The 18,126-nt window shown below is 46.5% G+C and overlaps 1 protein-coding gene across 1 annotated transcript in view; it reads right to left on the minus strand.

Moving 5' to 3' along the window:
• The window catches only part of cplane1 (ciliogenesis and planar polarity effector 1), a 286,526-nt gene that overhangs the window by 44,716 nt on the left and 223,684 nt on the right, over positions 1 to 18,126 (minus strand). Inside the window, exons 34-38 of the mRNA XM_059644976.1 lie at positions 6,223 to 6,975; positions 4,971 to 5,146; positions 3,186 to 3,309; positions 1,220 to 1,277; positions 657 to 812 (exon numbers count right to left, since the gene is read on the minus strand). Of these exons, the coding sequence (XP_059500959.1) occupies positions 657 to 812; positions 1,220 to 1,277; positions 3,186 to 3,309; positions 4,971 to 5,146; positions 6,223 to 6,975 (1,267 nt within the window). The remainder of the gene's footprint in view (positions 1 to 656; positions 813 to 1,219; positions 1,278 to 3,185; positions 3,310 to 4,970; positions 5,147 to 6,222; positions 6,976 to 18,126) is intronic.

Raw genomic sequence — 18,126 nt, forward strand, 5'->3', positions numbered from 1 at the left:
GGCCTCAGGGTAGTGTCCCTACATCTGAGCCAGGAGGGCTGGGTTCAGGTGTAGATGCTACAGGAAGGATAGAAAAGGAGACAAGAGAGGAGGGGGGAATGGTGCTTTTGGTTAGAGAGAGCATGATAGATAGAGTGGACAGCCAGAAACTTTTTCAAAGGATGGAGGTAGCTATTACAAAGGGGGCATAGTTTTAAAGTGAGTGCAGGTAGATACAGGGGAGACGTGAGAGGTAGGTTCTTTACTCACAGAGTGGTAGGTGTGTGGAATGCGTTGCCGGAGAGGGTAGTGGAATCATTAGGAGCATTTAAACAGCAATTAGATAGGCATATGGATGATAGTAAAAGGTAGGGGTGGAGGTTAGATAGGCCTTAAGGTTATGGTAAAAATTTGGCACAACATCATGGGCCGAAGGGCCTGTACTGTGCTATACTCTTCTATGGTCTATGTTCGATGTTCTATTACGACTACACTCAGGGACGATATTCCTGGGAGATTGTCCAATGATGGGTGTAATTTAAAAATAAGATCGGGATGATCATCTTGTTAGATTTGTCTCTCAGAGTAGAATAGTTAGCCGATACCCACTGCAAAGGAGCCAAGAGCTTCAACTTTACAGTATGATAAATACAAAAGATGACAATGTGGTGGGTTACCTGGAGGTGGCTGCAGCTGGGCCTCAGAATCCTGCTCCGTAGTGGTGCTGGCATCTTGTCTTTCTTTAGCATTCTTTCTAGTGGAGGCAAAGCAATGCAACCCTGCTGATGTTGCTAATGGACAAAGCTGGTCCTCCAGACGAACGTCACATGAACCTGCACAGAATTCAGAACATCAATCACATCTTCAACAGAACGGCCAAGAAGCAGGCAAACAGCAGGATGAGGGGACCCAGTGTGTAGGCGTGGGAAGTAACAAGGGGTTGGGGAGGACTGAGTGGGAGGCTGACAGGGTAGGGGAGAACACAACAAAGTGGAGGGGACAAGGGATAGGACACAACAGAATGACAGCGTAAGCAAATGGGCTGTGAAGGAGACGAGGAGAGGGGGATAGGGTTAATAGAGGGGAGAGCAGGAGAGAGAAACAGAAAGGATTGGACAGAGGTTTTGGTAGTCAGGTGGAAGGAAGGAGAAGCTGCAGTTTATTCAGTACTTTTATGATTTCGAACAGCACACAAGATCAATAGCAAAGTCAGAGGGACATGTTCTTTGTTCTTACTCACCTAGAGGCAGGCCAAAACCTCCAGAGGTATCAAGTGCTGACTGACTATCACTTGGATCCTGGTATGAAACACAACAGTTAAGCATCCTCAGCCAGCCAGAAATCCACCATTTACTCAGAGCCTCTGATCCCAACCACCACCAGCTCAGATTCCAGGCTGCACTAATAGGTTTTGGTCTCCAAATTTGAGGAAGGATATTCTTGCCATTGAGGGAGTGCAGCGTAGGTTCACGAGGTCAATTCCCAGAATGGCGGGTCTATCATATGTTGAAAGATTGGAGCGACTGGGCTTGTATACACTTGAGTTTAGAAGGATGAGAGGGGATCTGATTGAGGCATATAAGATTATTAAGGGATTGGACACACTGGAGGCAGGAAGCATATTTCTGCTGATGGGTGAGTCCAGATCCAGAGGACACAGTTTAAAAATAAGGGGTAGGCCATTTAGAACAGAGTTGAGGAAAAACTTCTTCACCCAGAGAGTGGTGGATATATGGAATGCTCTGTCCCAGAAGGCAGTGGAGGCCAACTCTCTGGATACTTCCATGAAAGAGATAGATAGAGCTCTTAGAGATAGTGAAATCAAGGGTTATGGGGATAGGGCAGGAACAGAATACTGATTGTGGATGATCAGCCATGATCATAATGAATGGTGGTGCTGGCTCGAAGGTCCGAATGGTCTACTCCTGCACCTATTGTCTATTACTGATAGCCTGTACAGTATCTGAACCATATACTAGCAATGTAATAGGTTCTGTACTTGGAGCTCTGCTCGCCCATGCTCCTGGGTATTCTGTCCATCACCAACATATTATTAACTGGGAGAAATGGCGTGAGGCCACAACCAGCGAATCCAAAGGTAACAGTGATTCTACTGCCATTCATCCCAATCTCTCAGACCCACTGTTCCATCTAGAAGGACAAGGGCGACAGATACATGGCACTACCACCTCCTGCAAGTTTCCCTTCAAGCTATTCATCATCATGACTTAGAAATATATCACCGTTCCTTCAGTGTTACTGGGTCAAAATCATGGAACTCCTTCCCTACTGACAGAACACGGACTGCAGCAGCTCAAGAAACAGCTCACCCACCACCTTCAGACCACAGAGAAGTGGCACAGCTGCACTGCTCTTACAGAGGCTGGAACAGATACGTGGCTCTGAATGGCTTCTGTGCTGACACCCTTCTAATTCAAATGAAGGAAGGGTAATACATGGTGATCTTGCCAGTGAAGTCTGCTATATATGAAGCCATTAAAAAACAAATGCCTCTCTCCTTCATCACAGACCCACGGTTGGGACTTTGCTGAAACCATCTATGGGTTAAAATAACCAAAGGACAGTGTGTTGTCATAGGGAGACAATGTGTCTCTTACACCTAGTGAAAGGGCTCTGGCTGAATGGTCTCTCTCTCTCTCTCTATGTGGTCAGTACCTGGAGAATACGTGCAAAGATGGAGACTCCCAGCCCTTTGGGGTAGAGAATTCCAACAGATTCACCACCGACTGACTGAAGAAATTGTTTTCATCTCATCCTAAATGACGCAACTCATATTCTGAGAGTGACCCCTGGTTTGAGATCCCCAGCGAGGGAAATATCCTTTCTATATCCACCCTGCAAGAATTGTTTACTTCTGAATCAATCACCATTCGTTCTTCTAAATTTGAGAGAATCCAGCCACATTATCCTCAATTTCTTCATATAGGACATTGTCTACCCTCATGGATGCTGAATTTCTGCTATGCCAAGTATGTCCTTCCTTAGGTAAGAATACTAAAACTGTACACAAAACTCAATGTGGTCTCACTAAGTTTCTGAAGAAATGCAGTATGACTCCTTTGTTCTCGTATCCAAATCCATTTGCAATAAAAGGTAACATATCAATTGCAGTCAGGTCCCTTTAGACATCAACATTTCCCACGCCCTTTCCATTTAAGAAATAAATGAACATTTCTGTATCTTACCGCACAGACTCTGTTTTCAACCTTTGGAATCTCTGGAGGCTGAGGGCAGCTGAGACATTGCGATGACTGAGTGGATTTGCTAATGGTCTTCTCTGCTATTCTTCTCTCACGCCGTCGCTTTAGCCTGGGGAATGAGGAACAAAACAACTCTTAGCTAAATATATTCATATCATGATATGCCAACCATGAACTGCACAGTCTTCCATATCCTTCACTTTGAAAGTGAGAAACTGGAGTTTGAAACTAGTATCTTAAACTTGCAATCAACTTCAAGGACAGAAAACCATACTGGGTGGAGATCCACTGGCAAAGTAAGTAAAGAGGCAAAACGGCAGATAGGCAGCGGCACACAATGAAGGAGCTATTCCCTCATTCTGAAGACACCAGCAACTTTCAGGAATGTAAACCCAACTACAGTGAGGACTTAACATATTGAGGAGGCTATAGCAGGAGATTTAAAAAGCCATAACATAGTATAGTCAGGCAGTGTTAACATGATTTTCTAAAAAGGAAATAATGTTTGTCAGATTTATGAGAGCTCTTTGAGGATGTAACAAACAAGGTGGATGAAGGAGAACCAATAGGTGTAATGAATTTAGATTTACAAAGGACACTCAATATTATGTCACTGAAAAGGCTAATCCATCAGATGAAGCTAATAGTTTGGGGGTTGATATATTGGAAAGTGTGGAAGAATGGGCATCAGGAAACAGAGAGCTCATGTAAATAGAAACAAGAAGGCAGGTTACTACCTAAATAGCTGTAAATTGGGAGAGGGGAGTTTGCAGCAGGACCTGGGTGTCCTTGTGCACCAGGTGCTAAAGGTAAGCAGTTTTGGTCTCCTTATCTGAGGAAGGGTGCTCTTGCTCTCAAGGGAATGCAGCGAAGGTTTACCAGGCCAATTCCGGGGATGGTGGGTCTGGCATATATTGAGAGATTGACTTCGTTAGGATTCTTTTTGCTGGAGTTCAGAAGAATGAGAGGAGAAATCTTATAGAGACTTCTAAAATTCTAACAGGACTAGACATGGTAGATGCAAGGTGGATGTTCCAGAGAGTGGGTGTGGCCAGAACCAGGGCGTCACAGTCTGAGGATTCGGGGTAGACCATTTTGGACAGAGATGAGGAGACATTTCTTCACCTAGAGTGGTGAGCCTGTGGAATTTATTATCACTGGAAGCAATTGATGCCAAAACATTGAATGTATACAAGAGGAGGCTAGATATAGCACTTGGGGTGAATGGGATTAAAGGTTATGGGGAGAAAGCAGGATTAAGCTATTGGGTTGGATGATCGTGATGAATGGCAGGTCAGGCTCGCTACTCCTATGTTTCTAGTTTCAGATTGGCAAAGTGTAACTACTGAAGTGCCATTAGCATAAGGGCTAGGTCTCAAATATTTACACTCTATATTAATGATGTTGGTTTGGGGATAGAAAGTACTCAAGCCAAATTTGCAGATGACATTAAAATAGGTGGTAAAGTAAAATGTAATGAAGAAGTAAGAAATTTACGAATGGATATGGTTTGAGTTAGGCGAATGAAGTTTAATGTGGATAAGTGTGAAGTGATATATTTTGGTTGGAGGAATAGAAAAGCAGTTGATTACCTAAATGGAGAGAAATGTCAGAGTGCTTTAGTGCGGACGGATCTGGGTGTCTTTGTGCATGAATCACAGAAAACTAGTAGAAGGTACAGCAGGTAATAAAGGAGACAATTGGATTTTTGGCATTTATTGCGAAAGGACTAGAATATAAAAATGGGGAACTGTAGTTACATGGTCCCACCTCTTCTTACTATCATAGCTCGTCCTGGACTCAAATGGCTCAATGCTGCCCTTCAGAAGAAAGAAGGCTCCAGCCTGTTGTTGTCTGGTAAGTTGTTGAGATCTACAAAGTTGGCGCTGCTCAAAAGCAATGATGTCCTGAGCTGGTATGAGTCTTGGAGGATGGATCATTGACACCTAGAATGAGGGATAACATCATTGTCATCTTTCAATAAAGAGATGGGTATTTAACCAGCAGCTGGCTCTGCCAGTGTTTTAAACTGCACAGTGATACAATGAATTCTGGCCCCTCATGAGCAACCAGAGCTGTCTGAGATAAAAACTTGGGACCACTATTTACACTGCAGCTTATAGAATTAAAGCTTACTAATTGATGTCAATAAGGTGCTAACGTTGACGTAGGTAGGATGCTTCTTTGTGGGACAATCTAAAATAAGAGGAAACAGATTTAAGGGAGAGATAAGGAGGAATTACTTCTCTCAAAAAATAATGAATCTGTGGACTTCACTAGTACAGAGGCTGGTGGATGGTGGGACATGACAGCAAATATCAGGAGAAGGTAGACAGATTTTTAATTAGATACGGGGTAAAAGGTTATGAAGAGTTGGCAGGAAAATGAAGTTGAAGCCAGGATGAGTTCAGCCATGATTGTACTGAATAGTGGAGCAGGCTTGTGGGGCTGAATGGCCTTCTCCTGATCTTAGTTATTAAAATACAACTTATTATTTATATGACAATGATGTGACAGCCTAGTCTTAACCTAGATATTCGTAGCACCTTCAGACCAAGACAGGCTTATCCATGGGGCACACTGTTACTCGAGTGTTGGTAATAATGGGCCACAAAGCAAGGAACACAAAGGATGCTTTACCCCGTCCTAAATACAATGACAATATAAAACCTTCACACATTTTGCCATATCTTTGTTCTACACTTTTTGCCCTGCCCAGGGACTAAGACACCCATCTACTCCCAGGAGAAAGCGATCACTTCCCCTTGGACCCCAATTCTTTCTAGCCCTTAGCATGGCTAAAACTAACCCAACACCCCTCCCGCATCTACCCCTATCTCCATGGGAGTAAGACCACTCTTCCAGTTTCTTCAAGGAAGACGCGGCCCCCACCGTTGCCCCGTCGGTACGCGGGCGCGGGCCCCACCGTCGCCCCGTCGGTATGCGCCCACCACCAGCCCTACTCCCATCAGTATGTTGAATAATCTCCCCTCCCCTCCCCCTGACAGTGAGCCCAGCTTACCGGAGTCTCGGGACAGAAGCTGTGAAGTTGCTGCTGTCTTCTGGGATATGGAACTGATGATGCTGAGGATATCCACTTCTGCCCAGACTCAGCCTCAGCCTTGAGGCGCTGCGTTGCCAGAGGAAACAGAGGCTGGGGGAGGTGCAGGAGAGGAAGCCCAAATATGGGCGATCTGTCTGTGTGTGAGGATGGAGGCTGGAGGCTTCTCTGGGATTTCTCTGCACAGTGGCAAGGGAGAGTTGCTGGAGATTCGTTCTGATGAGAGGCTGCTGGCTGTTGATACTGGTCCAGGTTCAGGTGTTTGGGTGGGCCTCTGCGAAATAATTCCTCTTTCCTCTTCTCATCTTCCATAGCTTTCTGCACAGCCCCAGAATCATAAGCAGAGGAGTTCAGATGGGCTGGAAAGCCAGTTTGAGATTGGTGAGTGGGCTCTGTGCTGGGGGCCCAGGCTACCCGCCGTGTGGGCTGTGGGAAGGGGATGGAGCCAGGTTTCTTGTTACAAGACGGAGGGGGGGCCCTCAGCTCATAGCGAGGATGTAGGTGCAGCAGTGGGAGAGAAGTTGCCGAATGGAGTCCAGCAGAAAACTGAAAGACTGTTTCAGGAGGCTGAGCCCTGGGAGGCAGCAGGAGGGGAGTTCGAACAGAACTGTAACTTCTGAGTGGTACACTCTGGGACGCCGTGATCACTGGCTGGCTCGGCACATCACCTTCCTGTGGATGGAGCAACACTGCCTCTGGCTTCTGAGTCACAGTCTGACAACATCAGATTACATTTCAATCACATAACAGCTCTCAATGCATCAGAGATGATCTCTGAAATCATGGCTTCAATTCAACGCAAATATACTGAAGCAAGACGTTTTTTGCTGTCAGGATTCAGGGATACCCCAAACAGATCTGACATAAAGAGGCAACAAGTGGGAGAAAATGCCTTTGACCATGTCTCTCGAATTTCCCGCAACTCATCACTCACATCCCCTCTCCGTAATAATAATCGAAGTTGAATCCCCGTCATCCCCACGTACCACCCCACTAACCCCTGGATCCAATGCATCATCCTCCAACACTTCCGCCATCTGCAATCCGATCTCACTACCAGAGACATTTTTACCCCCCCACCCTTGTCTGCTTTCCGGAGAGACCACTCTCTCTGTGACTCTCTTGTCTGCTCCACACTCCCCACCAACCCCACCACACCCGGCACTTTCCCCTGCAACCGCAGGAAGTGCTACACCTGCCCCTACACCTCCTCCCTCACCCCCATCCCAGGCCCCAAGAAAACTTTACACATCAAGTAGATGTTCACCTGCACATCTGCCAATGTGGTATACTGTATCCACTGTACACGTTGTAGAACATAGAACAGTACAGCACAGAACAGGCCCTTCAGCCCACAATGTTGTGCCGACCATTGATCCTCATGTATGCACCCTCAAATTTCTGTGACCATATGCATGTCCAGCAGTCTCTTAAATGACTGCAATGACCTTGCTTCCACAACTGCTGCTGGCAATGCATTCCATGCTCTCACAACTCTCTGTGTAAAGAACCCGCCTCTGACATCCCCTCTATACTTTCCTCCAACCAGCTTAAAACTATGACCCCGCGTGTTAGCCATTTCTGCCCTGGGAAATAGTCTCTGGCTATCAACTCTATCTATGCCTCTCATTATCTTGTATACCTCAATTAGGTCCCCTCTCCTCCTTCTTTTCTCCAATGAAAAAAGTCCGAGCTCAGTCAACCTCTCTTCGTAAGATAAGCCCTCCAGTCCAGGCAGCATCCTGGTAAACCTCCTCTGAACCCTCTCCAAAGCATCCACATCTTTCCTATAATAGGGCGACCAGAACTGGATGCAGTATTCCAAGTGCGGTCTAACCAAAGTTTTATAGAGCTGCAACAAGATCTCATGACTCTTAAAGTCAATCCCCCTGCTAATGAAAGCCAAAACACCATATGCTTTCTTAACAACCCTGTCCACTTGGGTGGCCATTTTAAGGGATCTATGTATCTGCACACCAAGATCCCTCTGTTCCTCCACACTGCCAAGAATCCTATCCTTAATCCTGTACTCAGCTTTCAAATTCGACCTTCCAAAATGCATCATCTCGCATTTATCCAGGTTGAACTCCATCTGCCACCTCTCAGCCCATCTCTGCATCCTGTCAATGTCCCGCTGCAGCCTACAACAGCCCTCTACACTGTCAACGACACCTCCAACCTGTGTGTTGTCTGCAAACTTGCTGACCCATCCTTCAATCCCCTCATCCAAGTCATTAATAAAAATTACAAACAGTAGAGGCCCAAGGACAGAGCCCTGTGGAACACCACTCACCACTGACTTCCAGGCAGAATATTTTCCTTCTACTACCACTCGCTGTCTTCTGTTGGCCAGCCAATTCTGTATCCAGACAGCTAAGTTCCCCTGTATCCCATTCTTCCTGACCTTCTGAATGAGCCTACCATGGGGAACCTTATCAAATGCCTTGCTGAAGTCCTTATACACCACATCCACAGCTCGACCCTCGTCAACTTTTCTAGTCACATCCTCAAAGAACTCGATAAGGTTTGTGAGGCATGACCTGCCCCTCACAAAGCCGTGCTGACTGCATTTGATCAAGCCATGCTCTTCCAAATGATCATAAATCCTATCCCTCAGAATCCTTTCTAACACCTTGCAGACGACAGACGTGAGACTTACTGGTCTGTAATTGCCGGGGATTTCCCTATTTCCTTTCTTGAAGAGAGGAATTACATTTGCCTCTCTCCAGTCCTCAGGTACAAGTCCAGTGGAGAGCGAGGATGCAAAGATCCTCGCAAGTGGCTTCCTCTACATCGGGGAAACCAAGCGGAGGCTTGGGGACCGCTTTGCAGAACACCTATGCTCGGTTTGCACCAAACAACTGCACCTCCCAGTCGCGAACCATTTCAACTCCCCCTCCCATTCCTTAGATGACACGTCCATCCTGGCCCTCCTGCAGTGCCACAATGATGCCACCAGAAGGTTTCAGGAACAGCAGCTTATATTCCACTTTGGAACCCTGCAGCCCGATGGTATCACTGTGGACTTCACAAGCTTCAAAATCTCCCCTTCCCCCTACCGCATTCCAAAATCAGCCCAGCTTGTACCTGCCTCCCTAACCTGTCATCCTACCTATCCCCTCCTCCCACCTCAAGTCCCACCCCCATCTCCTACCTACTAGCCTCATCCCGCCTCCTTGATCTGTCCGTCCTCCCTGGACCAACCTACCCTCTCCTTTACTGGCTCCAAACCCACCTCCTTGACATGTCTGTCTCCTCTCCACCTATCTTTTCTTTTATCCATCTTCTGTCCGCCTCCCCCTTTTTCCTTATTTACTTCAGATCCCCTTCTCCACCCCGATTTCTGCAGAAGGGTCCAGACCCGAAACATCCTGCTCCTCTGATGCTGCTTGGCCTACTGTGTTCATCCAGCTCTACACCTTGTTGTCGCAGATTCTCAAGCATCGGCAGTACCTACTATCTCTGATCTTAAATAAAGTTTAGTTTGAAATTAGAGTTTTGGAGAAGAAAATAATAGATTTAAATTCAAGTTAATATAGGGAAATGGGGAAGAGAGTTGGTCATTGAGATTACTTTAGGATTGATATAGGGTTATTGGGAGAGATTGGGGCAGTGGGATTCGTTTGGGGATTTACATAAGGCTACAAGGAAAGCGCAGGGCAGTGGGATTAGTTTAGGATTGATGCTAGGCTACAGGGAGAGCGCAGGGCATTGGGGGATTGGCTTGAGATTCATACTGTGATCTGGTGGGGAGGGGGAGCAAGGCAGTGGGAGGAAGGCAGTGGGATTATTTGGGACTGAGACCAGGATATGCAGACCTCTCCTGAACCCACTCCAGAGCCAGCACATCCTCCCTGAGATAAAAGGCCCAAAAGTGCACACAATACTCCAAATGCTGTCTGACCAAAGCCTTCAAGAGCCTCAGTAGTGTATTCCTGCTTTTATATTCAAGTCCTCTCAAAATAAATGCCAAAGTTCATTTGTCTTGCGAACTACTGACTCAATCTGCAAGTTTACCTTGACAGAATCCTAGACTAGGACTCCCAAATCTCATTGCACTTCAGACTTCTTAATTTTCTCCCCATTTAGAAGTCAGTTCACACCACTATTCTTCTGACCAAAGTGCATGACCTCACACTTTCCACATTTTACTCTCCCTGCCACTCTCCTAACCTGTCCAAACCCTCTGCAGCCTCTCCGCGTCCTCAATACTACCTGTCCCTCTACCCAGCTTTGTATCATCTGCAAACTTAACCAGAATGCCCTCAGTTCCTTCATCTCTATCATTAACATATAAAGTGAAAAGTTGTGGTCCCAACACTGACCCTTATGGAACACCACTTGTCACCGGATGCCATCCTGAGAAAGACCCTTTTAATCCTATGCTCGGTTTTCTGCCAGACAGCCAATCTTCTACCCATGCTAGCACCTTGCCTCTAACACCACGGGCCCTTATCTTACTCCGCAGCCTCCAGTGTGGCACCTTGTTAAGGAAGTCCAGGTAGATAAAGAACAGAGAACTGGCTGGGCAACCAGAGACAGAGAGTTGTAGCGGAAGGGAGTTTCTCAAAATGAGTACTGTGACCAGTGGTGTTCCACAGGGCTCCGTGTTAGGATCACTGTTACCTGTGATGTACACAAGTGATCTAGAGGAAGGTATAGATGGTCCAATTAGCAAGTTCGCACAAGGCACTAGATTGGTGAAGTAGCAGACAGTGAAGGGGACTGTCGGAGAATGCAGCAGAATATAGATAGATTGGAGGGTTGGGCGGAGAAATGGCAGATGAAGTTCAATCCAGGCAAATGCGAGGTGATGCATTTTGGAAGATCCAATTCAAAAACGAACTATATGGTAAATGGGAAAGCCCTGGGGAAAATTGATGAACAGAGAGATCTGGATGTTCAGGTCCATTGTACCCTGAAGATGGCAACGCAGGTTGATAGAGTGGTCAAGAAGGCATACAGCATGCTTTCATTCATCATAGAGGGTATTGAGTACAAGAGTTGGCAGGTTGTGTTACAGTTGTGTAGGACTTTGGTTCGACCACAATTAGAATACTGCGTACAGTTCTGGTTGCCACATTACCAAAAGGATGTGGATGCTTTGGAGAGGGTGCAGAGGAGGTTCACCAGGATGTTGCCTGGCATGGAGGGCGCGAGCTAGAAGGCAGGTTAAGTAGATTAGGGTTATTTACATTAGAAAGACAGAGGTTGAGGGGGGTCCTGATTGAGGTCTACAAAATCATGCAGGGTATAGACAGGGTGGATAGCAAGAAGCTTTCTCCCCCCTCAGAGTGGGGGAATCAGTTGCTAGGGGTCACGATTTCAAGGCAAGAGGGGAAAAGTCTAAGGAGGACATACATGGAAAGTTCTTTACGCAGATGGTGCTGGTGCCTGGAACATGTTGCCAGAGCAGGTGGTAGAGGCAGGTACCTGGACAGAAACATGAATGTGGGAGGTAAGGGTCACCACTAGTGTCCCTGTTGACTACATCTGCGGGAAGTGCACCCAACTCCAGGTCCTTGAAAACCGTGTTAGGGAGCTGGAGCTGGATGAACTTCGGATCATTCGGGAGGCAGAGGGGGAGTTACAGGGAGGTAGTCACTCCTCAAGTACAGGAAAAAGGCAGATGGGTTACGGTCAGGAGACGGAAAGGGAACTGGCAGGCAGTGCAGGGATCCCCTGTGGCCATTCCCCTCAACAATAAGTATACCGTTTTGGATACTGTTGAGGGGGGGGATGACTTACCAGGGGAAAGCAGTGGCGCACAGGTGTCTGGCACAGAGTCTGTCCCTGCTGCTCAGAAGGGAAGGGGGAAGAGGAGCAGAGCATTAGTCATTGGGGACTCCATAGTTAGGGGGACAGATAGGAGGTTCTGTGGGGACGAGAGAGACTCATGGTTGGTGTGTTGCCTCCCAGGTGCCAGGGTTCGTGATGCCTCTGATCGTGTTTTTGGGATCCTTAAGGGGGAGGGGGAAGCAGCCCCAAGTCGTGTTCCACATTGGCACCAACGACATAGGTAGGAAGAGAGATAGGGATTTAAGGCAGAAATTCAAGGAGCTAGGATGGAAACTGAGAGCTAGGACGAACAGAGTTGTTGTCTCTGGTTTATTGCCCGTGCCACGTGCTAGTGAGGCGAGGAATAGGGAGAGGGAGGAGTTGAACACGTGGCTACAGGGATGGTGCAGGAGGGAGGGTTTTGGATTCTTGGGTAATTGGGGCTCTTTCTGGGGTAGGTGGGACCTCTACACGCAAGATGGTCTTCACCTGAACCAGAGGGGTACCAATATCCTGGGGGGGAAATTTGCTAAGGCTATTCGGGTGGGTTTAAACTAATCCAGCAGGGGGATGGGAACCAAAATTGTAGTTACAGTTACAGAAAAGGTTGAGAGTAGGGAGGTCCAAAATAAAGTTTCAGGGACGCAATATGGCACCGGCAAGCAAGAAGTTGGTTTGGAGTCTGTCTACTTCAATGCCAGGAGCGTCCAGAATAAGGTGGGTGAACTTGCAGCATGGGTTAGTACCTGGGACTTCGATGTTGTGGCCATTTCAGAGACATGGATAGAGCAGGGACAGGAATGGTTGTTGCAGGTTCCGGGATTTAGATGTTTCAGTAAGAACAGAGAAGATGGTAAAAGTGGGGGAGGTGTGGCATTGTTGATCAAGGACAGTATTACAGTTGCAGAAAGGATGTTTGGGGACTCGTCAACTGAGGTAGTATGGGCTGAGGCTAGAAACAGGAAAAGAGAGGTCACCCTGTTGGGAGTTTTCTATAGGCCTCCGAATAGTTCCAGATACGTAGAGGAAAGGATAGGAAAGATGATTCTCGATAGGAGTGAGTGAGACAGGGTAGTTGTCATGGGGGACTTTAACTTTCCAAATGTTGACTGGGAACACTATAGTTCGAGTACTATAGATGGGTCAGTTTTTGTCCAGTGCGTGCAGGTGGGCTTCCTGACACAGTATGTAGACAGGCCAACAAGGGGCGAAGCCACATTAGATTTGGTACTGGGTAATGAGCCTGGCCAGGTGTTAGATTTGGAAGTGGGTGTGCACTTTGGTGATAGCGATCACAATTCTGTTATGTTTACTTTAGTGATGGAAAGGGATAGGTGTATACCACTGGGCAAGAGTTATAGCTGGAGGAAAAGCAATTACGATGAGATTAGGCAAGATTTTGGGAGCATAGGATGAGGAAGGAAACTGCAGGGGATGGGCACATTAGAAATGTGGAGCTTATTCAGGGAAAAGCTCCTGTGTGTCTTGGATAAGTATGTACCTGTCAGGCAGGGAGAAAGCTGTAGAGCACAGGAGCCGAGGTTTACGAAGGAAGTGGAATCTCTGGTCAAGAGGAAGAAGACGGCTCATGTTAGGATGAGTTGTGAAGGCTCAGTTAGGGTGCTTGAGGGTTACGAGGTAGCCAGGAAAGACCTAAAGAGAGAGCTCAGAAGAGCCAGGAGGAGACGGGAGAAGTTGTTGGCGGATAGGATCAGGGTAAACCCTAAGGCTTTCTATCGGTATTTAAGGAATAAAAGAATGACGAGAGTAAGATTAAGGCCAATCAAGGATAGTAGTGGGAAGTTGTGTGTGGAGTCAGAGGAGATAGGGGAAGCACTAAATGAATATTTTTCAACAGTATTCACTCTAGAAAACGACAATGTTGTCGAGGAGAATACTGAGATAAAGGCTACTAGACTAGGTGAGATTGAGGTTCACAAGGAAGAGGTATTAGAAATCCTACAGAGTGTGAAGATAGATAAGTCCCCTGGGCCGGATGGGATTTATCCTAGGATCCCCTGGAAAGCCAGGGAGGAGATTGCCGAGCCTTTGGCATTGATCTTTAACTCGTCCTTGTCTACGGGAATAGTGCCAGAAGACTGGAGGGTTGCAAATGTGGTTCCCCTGTTCAACAAGGGGAGGAGAGACAATCCTGGTAATTATAGACCAGTGAGCCTTACCTCAGTTGTTGGTAAAGTGTTGGAAAAGGTTATAAGAGATAGGATTTATAATCATCTAGAAAAGAATAATTTGATTAGGGATAGTCAGCACGGTTTTGAGAAGGGTAGGTCGTGCCACACAAACCTTATTGAGTTCTTTGAGAAGGTGACCAAACAGGTAGATGAGAGTAAACCAGTTGATGTGGTGTATATGGATTTCAGCAAGGTGTTTGATAAGGTTCCCCACAGTAGGCTATTGTACAAAATGCGGAGAAATGGGATTGTGGGAGATATAGCAGTTTGGATCGGAAATTGGCTTGCTGAAAGAAAACAGAGGGTGGTGGTTGATGGGAAATGTTCATCCTGGAGTCCAGTTACTAGTGGTGTACCGCAAAAGTCGGTGTTGGGTCCACTGCTGTTTGTCATTTTTATGAATGACCTGGACGAAGGCGTAGAAGAACGGGTTAGTAAATTTGCAGACGACACTAAGGTCGGTGGAGTTGTGGATAGTGACGAAGGATGCTGTAGGCTGCAGAGAGACATAGATAAGCTGCAGAGCTGGGCTGAGAGGTGGCAAATGGAGTTTAATGCAGACAAGTGTGAGGTGATGCACTTTGGTAGAAGTAACCAGAAGGCAAAGTACAGGGCTAATGGTAAGATTCTTGGTAGTGTGGATGAGCACAGAGATCTCGGTGTCCATGTACACAGATCCTTGAAAGTTGCCACCCAGGTTGACAGGGCTGTTAAGAAGGCATACAGTGTTTAGGCTTTTGTTAATAGAGGGATCGGGTTCCGGAACCAAGAGGTTATGCTGCAGCTGTACAAAACTCTGGTGCGGCTGCACTTGGAGTATTGTGTACAGTTCTGCTCACTGCATTATAAGAAGGATGTGGAAGCTTTGGAAAGGGTGCAGAGGAGATTTACTAGGATGTTGCCTGGTATGGAGGGAAGGTCTTACGAGGAAAGGCTGAGGGACTTGAGGCTGTTTTCATTAGAGAGAAGAAGGTTGAGAGGTGACTTAATTGAAACATATAAAATAATCAGAGGGTTAGATAGCATGGATGGGGAGAGCCATTTTCCTCGGATGGTGATGGCGAGCACAAGGGGGCATAGCTTTAAATTGAGGGGTGAAAGATATAGGACAGATGTCAGAGGTAGTTTCTTTACTCAGAGAGTAGTAAGGGAATGGAACGCTTTGCCTGCAACGGGAGTAGATTCGCCAACTTTAGGTACATTTAAGTCGTCATTGGACAAGCATATGGACATACACGGATAGTGTAGGTTAGATGGGCTTGAGATCGGTATGACAGGTCGGCACAACATCGAGGGCCAAAGGGCCTGTACTGTGCTGTAATGTTCTATGTTCTATGTTCTTTGAACTGCAAAGGTTTTTGAAAAAGCATAGAGATAATGGGAACTGCAGATGCTGGAGAATCCGAGATAACAAAGTGTGGAGCTGGATGAACACAGCAGGATGTTGCTTGGCCTGCTGTGCTCATCCAGCTCCACACTTTGTTTAAAAAAAGCATAGTTGGAATTATGTACAGACCTCCAAACAGGAGTCAGGAGCTGGGGCACTAGATACACTAGGAAATAGAATAAGTGTGTAAGAAAGGCAAAGTTACAGTGATCATGGGGGATTTCAATATGCAGGTTGGTAGTGGATCGCAAGAAAAGGAATTTGTGGAATGTCTTCGAGATGGCTTTTTGGAGCAGCTTGTGGTGGAGCCCACTCGGGAACAGGCAATACTGGATTTAATGTTGTGCAACGAGGCAGACTTGATAAGGGAGCTTAAGGTGAAGGAACCCTAAGGAGGCAGTGATCATAATATGATTGAATTTACTCTCCAATTTGAGAGGGAGATGATAGAATCAGAGACAATCTTATTACAGCTGAATAAAGTCAACTGCATGAGGGAGGAGCTGGGCAGAATTGACTAGGAGAGGAGCCTGGCAGGAAAGACAGTGGAACAACAATGGCAGGAGTTTTTAGGAGTAATTCAGGAGACACAGCAAAACTTTATCCCTGAGAAAAAGAAGCACGGTACCTGGAGGATGAGGCAATCATTAGCGATTGAGGAGGCCAGGGATAGCATAAAACCAAAAGAGAAGGCATATAATGTGGTGAAGGGCAGTGGGAAGCCAGAGGATTGGGAAGCTTACAAAGATCTCCAGAGGGCAACAGCAAAAGAAATAAGGAGGGATTAAGTATGAGGGTGAGCTAGCCAGTAGTATAAAGGAGGACTGGAAGAGTTCCTTTAGATATATAAAGAACAAAAGTGGACATTGGACTGCTGGAAAATGATGCTGGAAAGATAGTGGTGGGCAACAGGGAAACGGCTGAGGAACTGAATAATTACTAGCGAGTTTTGAGAAGATTTGTAGCTCAGGTTGAGGTTCTGGATGTGAGTTTGCTCACTGGAGGAAACCTAACCAGATAAATAGAAGGCGGGACATAACACCAGCGCTTCACCGGAGGCTCACTTATGATGTTACGCAGAATGGTGACGAAACGTCTGAAAACTAACCATCCAGCTCAACGAGCAAACTCACATCCTGAATAATTACTTTCGCCAGTCTTCACAGTGGAAAACATGAGAAATATCCCAGAAGTTCAAGAGAGTCAGGGGGCAGAGCTGAGTATAGTGGCCGTCACCAAGGATAAGGTGCTGCAAAAACTGAGTGGCCTGAAGGTGGATAAATTACCTGGACCAGATAGACTACATCCCAGAGTTCTTAAGGAGATAGTGGAGGCATTAGTGGTGATCTCTCAGGAATTGTTCAAATCAGAGGACTGGAAAATCGCAAATGTGAAACCCCTGTCTAAAAAAGGAATAAGGCAAAAGACAGAAAATTACAGGCTGATTTAGCCTAATCTCTGTTGTGGGTAAGATTTTGGAATCCATTGTGAAAAATGAGATTTCTGAACACTTGGAAGTGAGCATTGCTTCATCAAGGGGAGGACATGCCTGACACATCTGTTAGAATTCTTCAAGGAATTCTTTGAGCATGTTAGACCAAGGAGAGCCAATGAGTGATATCAAAGAGCAAACAAAGAACAAAGAAAATTACAGCACAGGAACAGGCCCTTTGGCCCTGCAAACCTGCGCCGATCCAGATGCTCTGTCTAAACCTGTCGCCTATTTCCCAAGTATCCCTCTGCTCCCTGCCCATTCATAGAACATAGAACATTACAGCACAGTACAGGCCCTTTGGCCCTCGATGTTGTGCCGACCTGTCATACCAATCTGATGCCCATCTAACCTACACTATTCCATGTACGTCCATATGCTTGCCTAATAACAACTTAAATGTACTTAAAGTTGGCGAATCTACTACCATTGCAGGCAAAGCGTTCCATTCCCTTACTACTCTCTGAGTAAAGAAACTACCTCTGACATCTGTCCTATATCTTACACTCCTCAATTTAAAGCTATGCCCCCTTGTGCTCGCCGTCACCATCCTAGGAAAAAGGCTCTCCCTATCCATCCTATCTAACCCTCTGATTATCTTTATATGTCTCAAGTCACCTCTCAACCTTCTTCGCTCTGATGAAAACAGCCTCAAGTCCCTCAGCCTTTCCTCATAAGACCTTCCCTCCATACCAGGCAACATCCTAGTAAATCACCTCTGCACCCTTTCCAAAGCTTCCACACCATTCTTTTAATGCGGTGACCAGAACTGTACGCAATACTCCAAGTGCGGCCGCACCAGAGTTTTCGGAGGCTATTCGGAGGCCTACAGAAAACTCCCAACAGGGTGACCTCTCTTTTCCTGTTTCTAACCTCAGCCCATACTACCTCAGTTGACGAGTCCCCAAACATGCTTTCTGCAACTGTCGTACTGTCCTTGACCAACAATGCCACACCTCCCCCACCTTTACCATCTTTTCTGTTCTTACTGAAACATCTAAATCCCGGAACCTGCA

This window comes from Stegostoma tigrinum, chromosome 3, assembly GCF_030684315.1.
Source record: "Stegostoma tigrinum isolate sSteTig4 chromosome 3, sSteTig4.hap1, whole genome shotgun sequence".
In the NCBI taxonomy this organism is placed as follows: domain Eukaryota; kingdom Metazoa; phylum Chordata; class Chondrichthyes; order Orectolobiformes; family Stegostomatidae; genus Stegostoma; species Stegostoma tigrinum.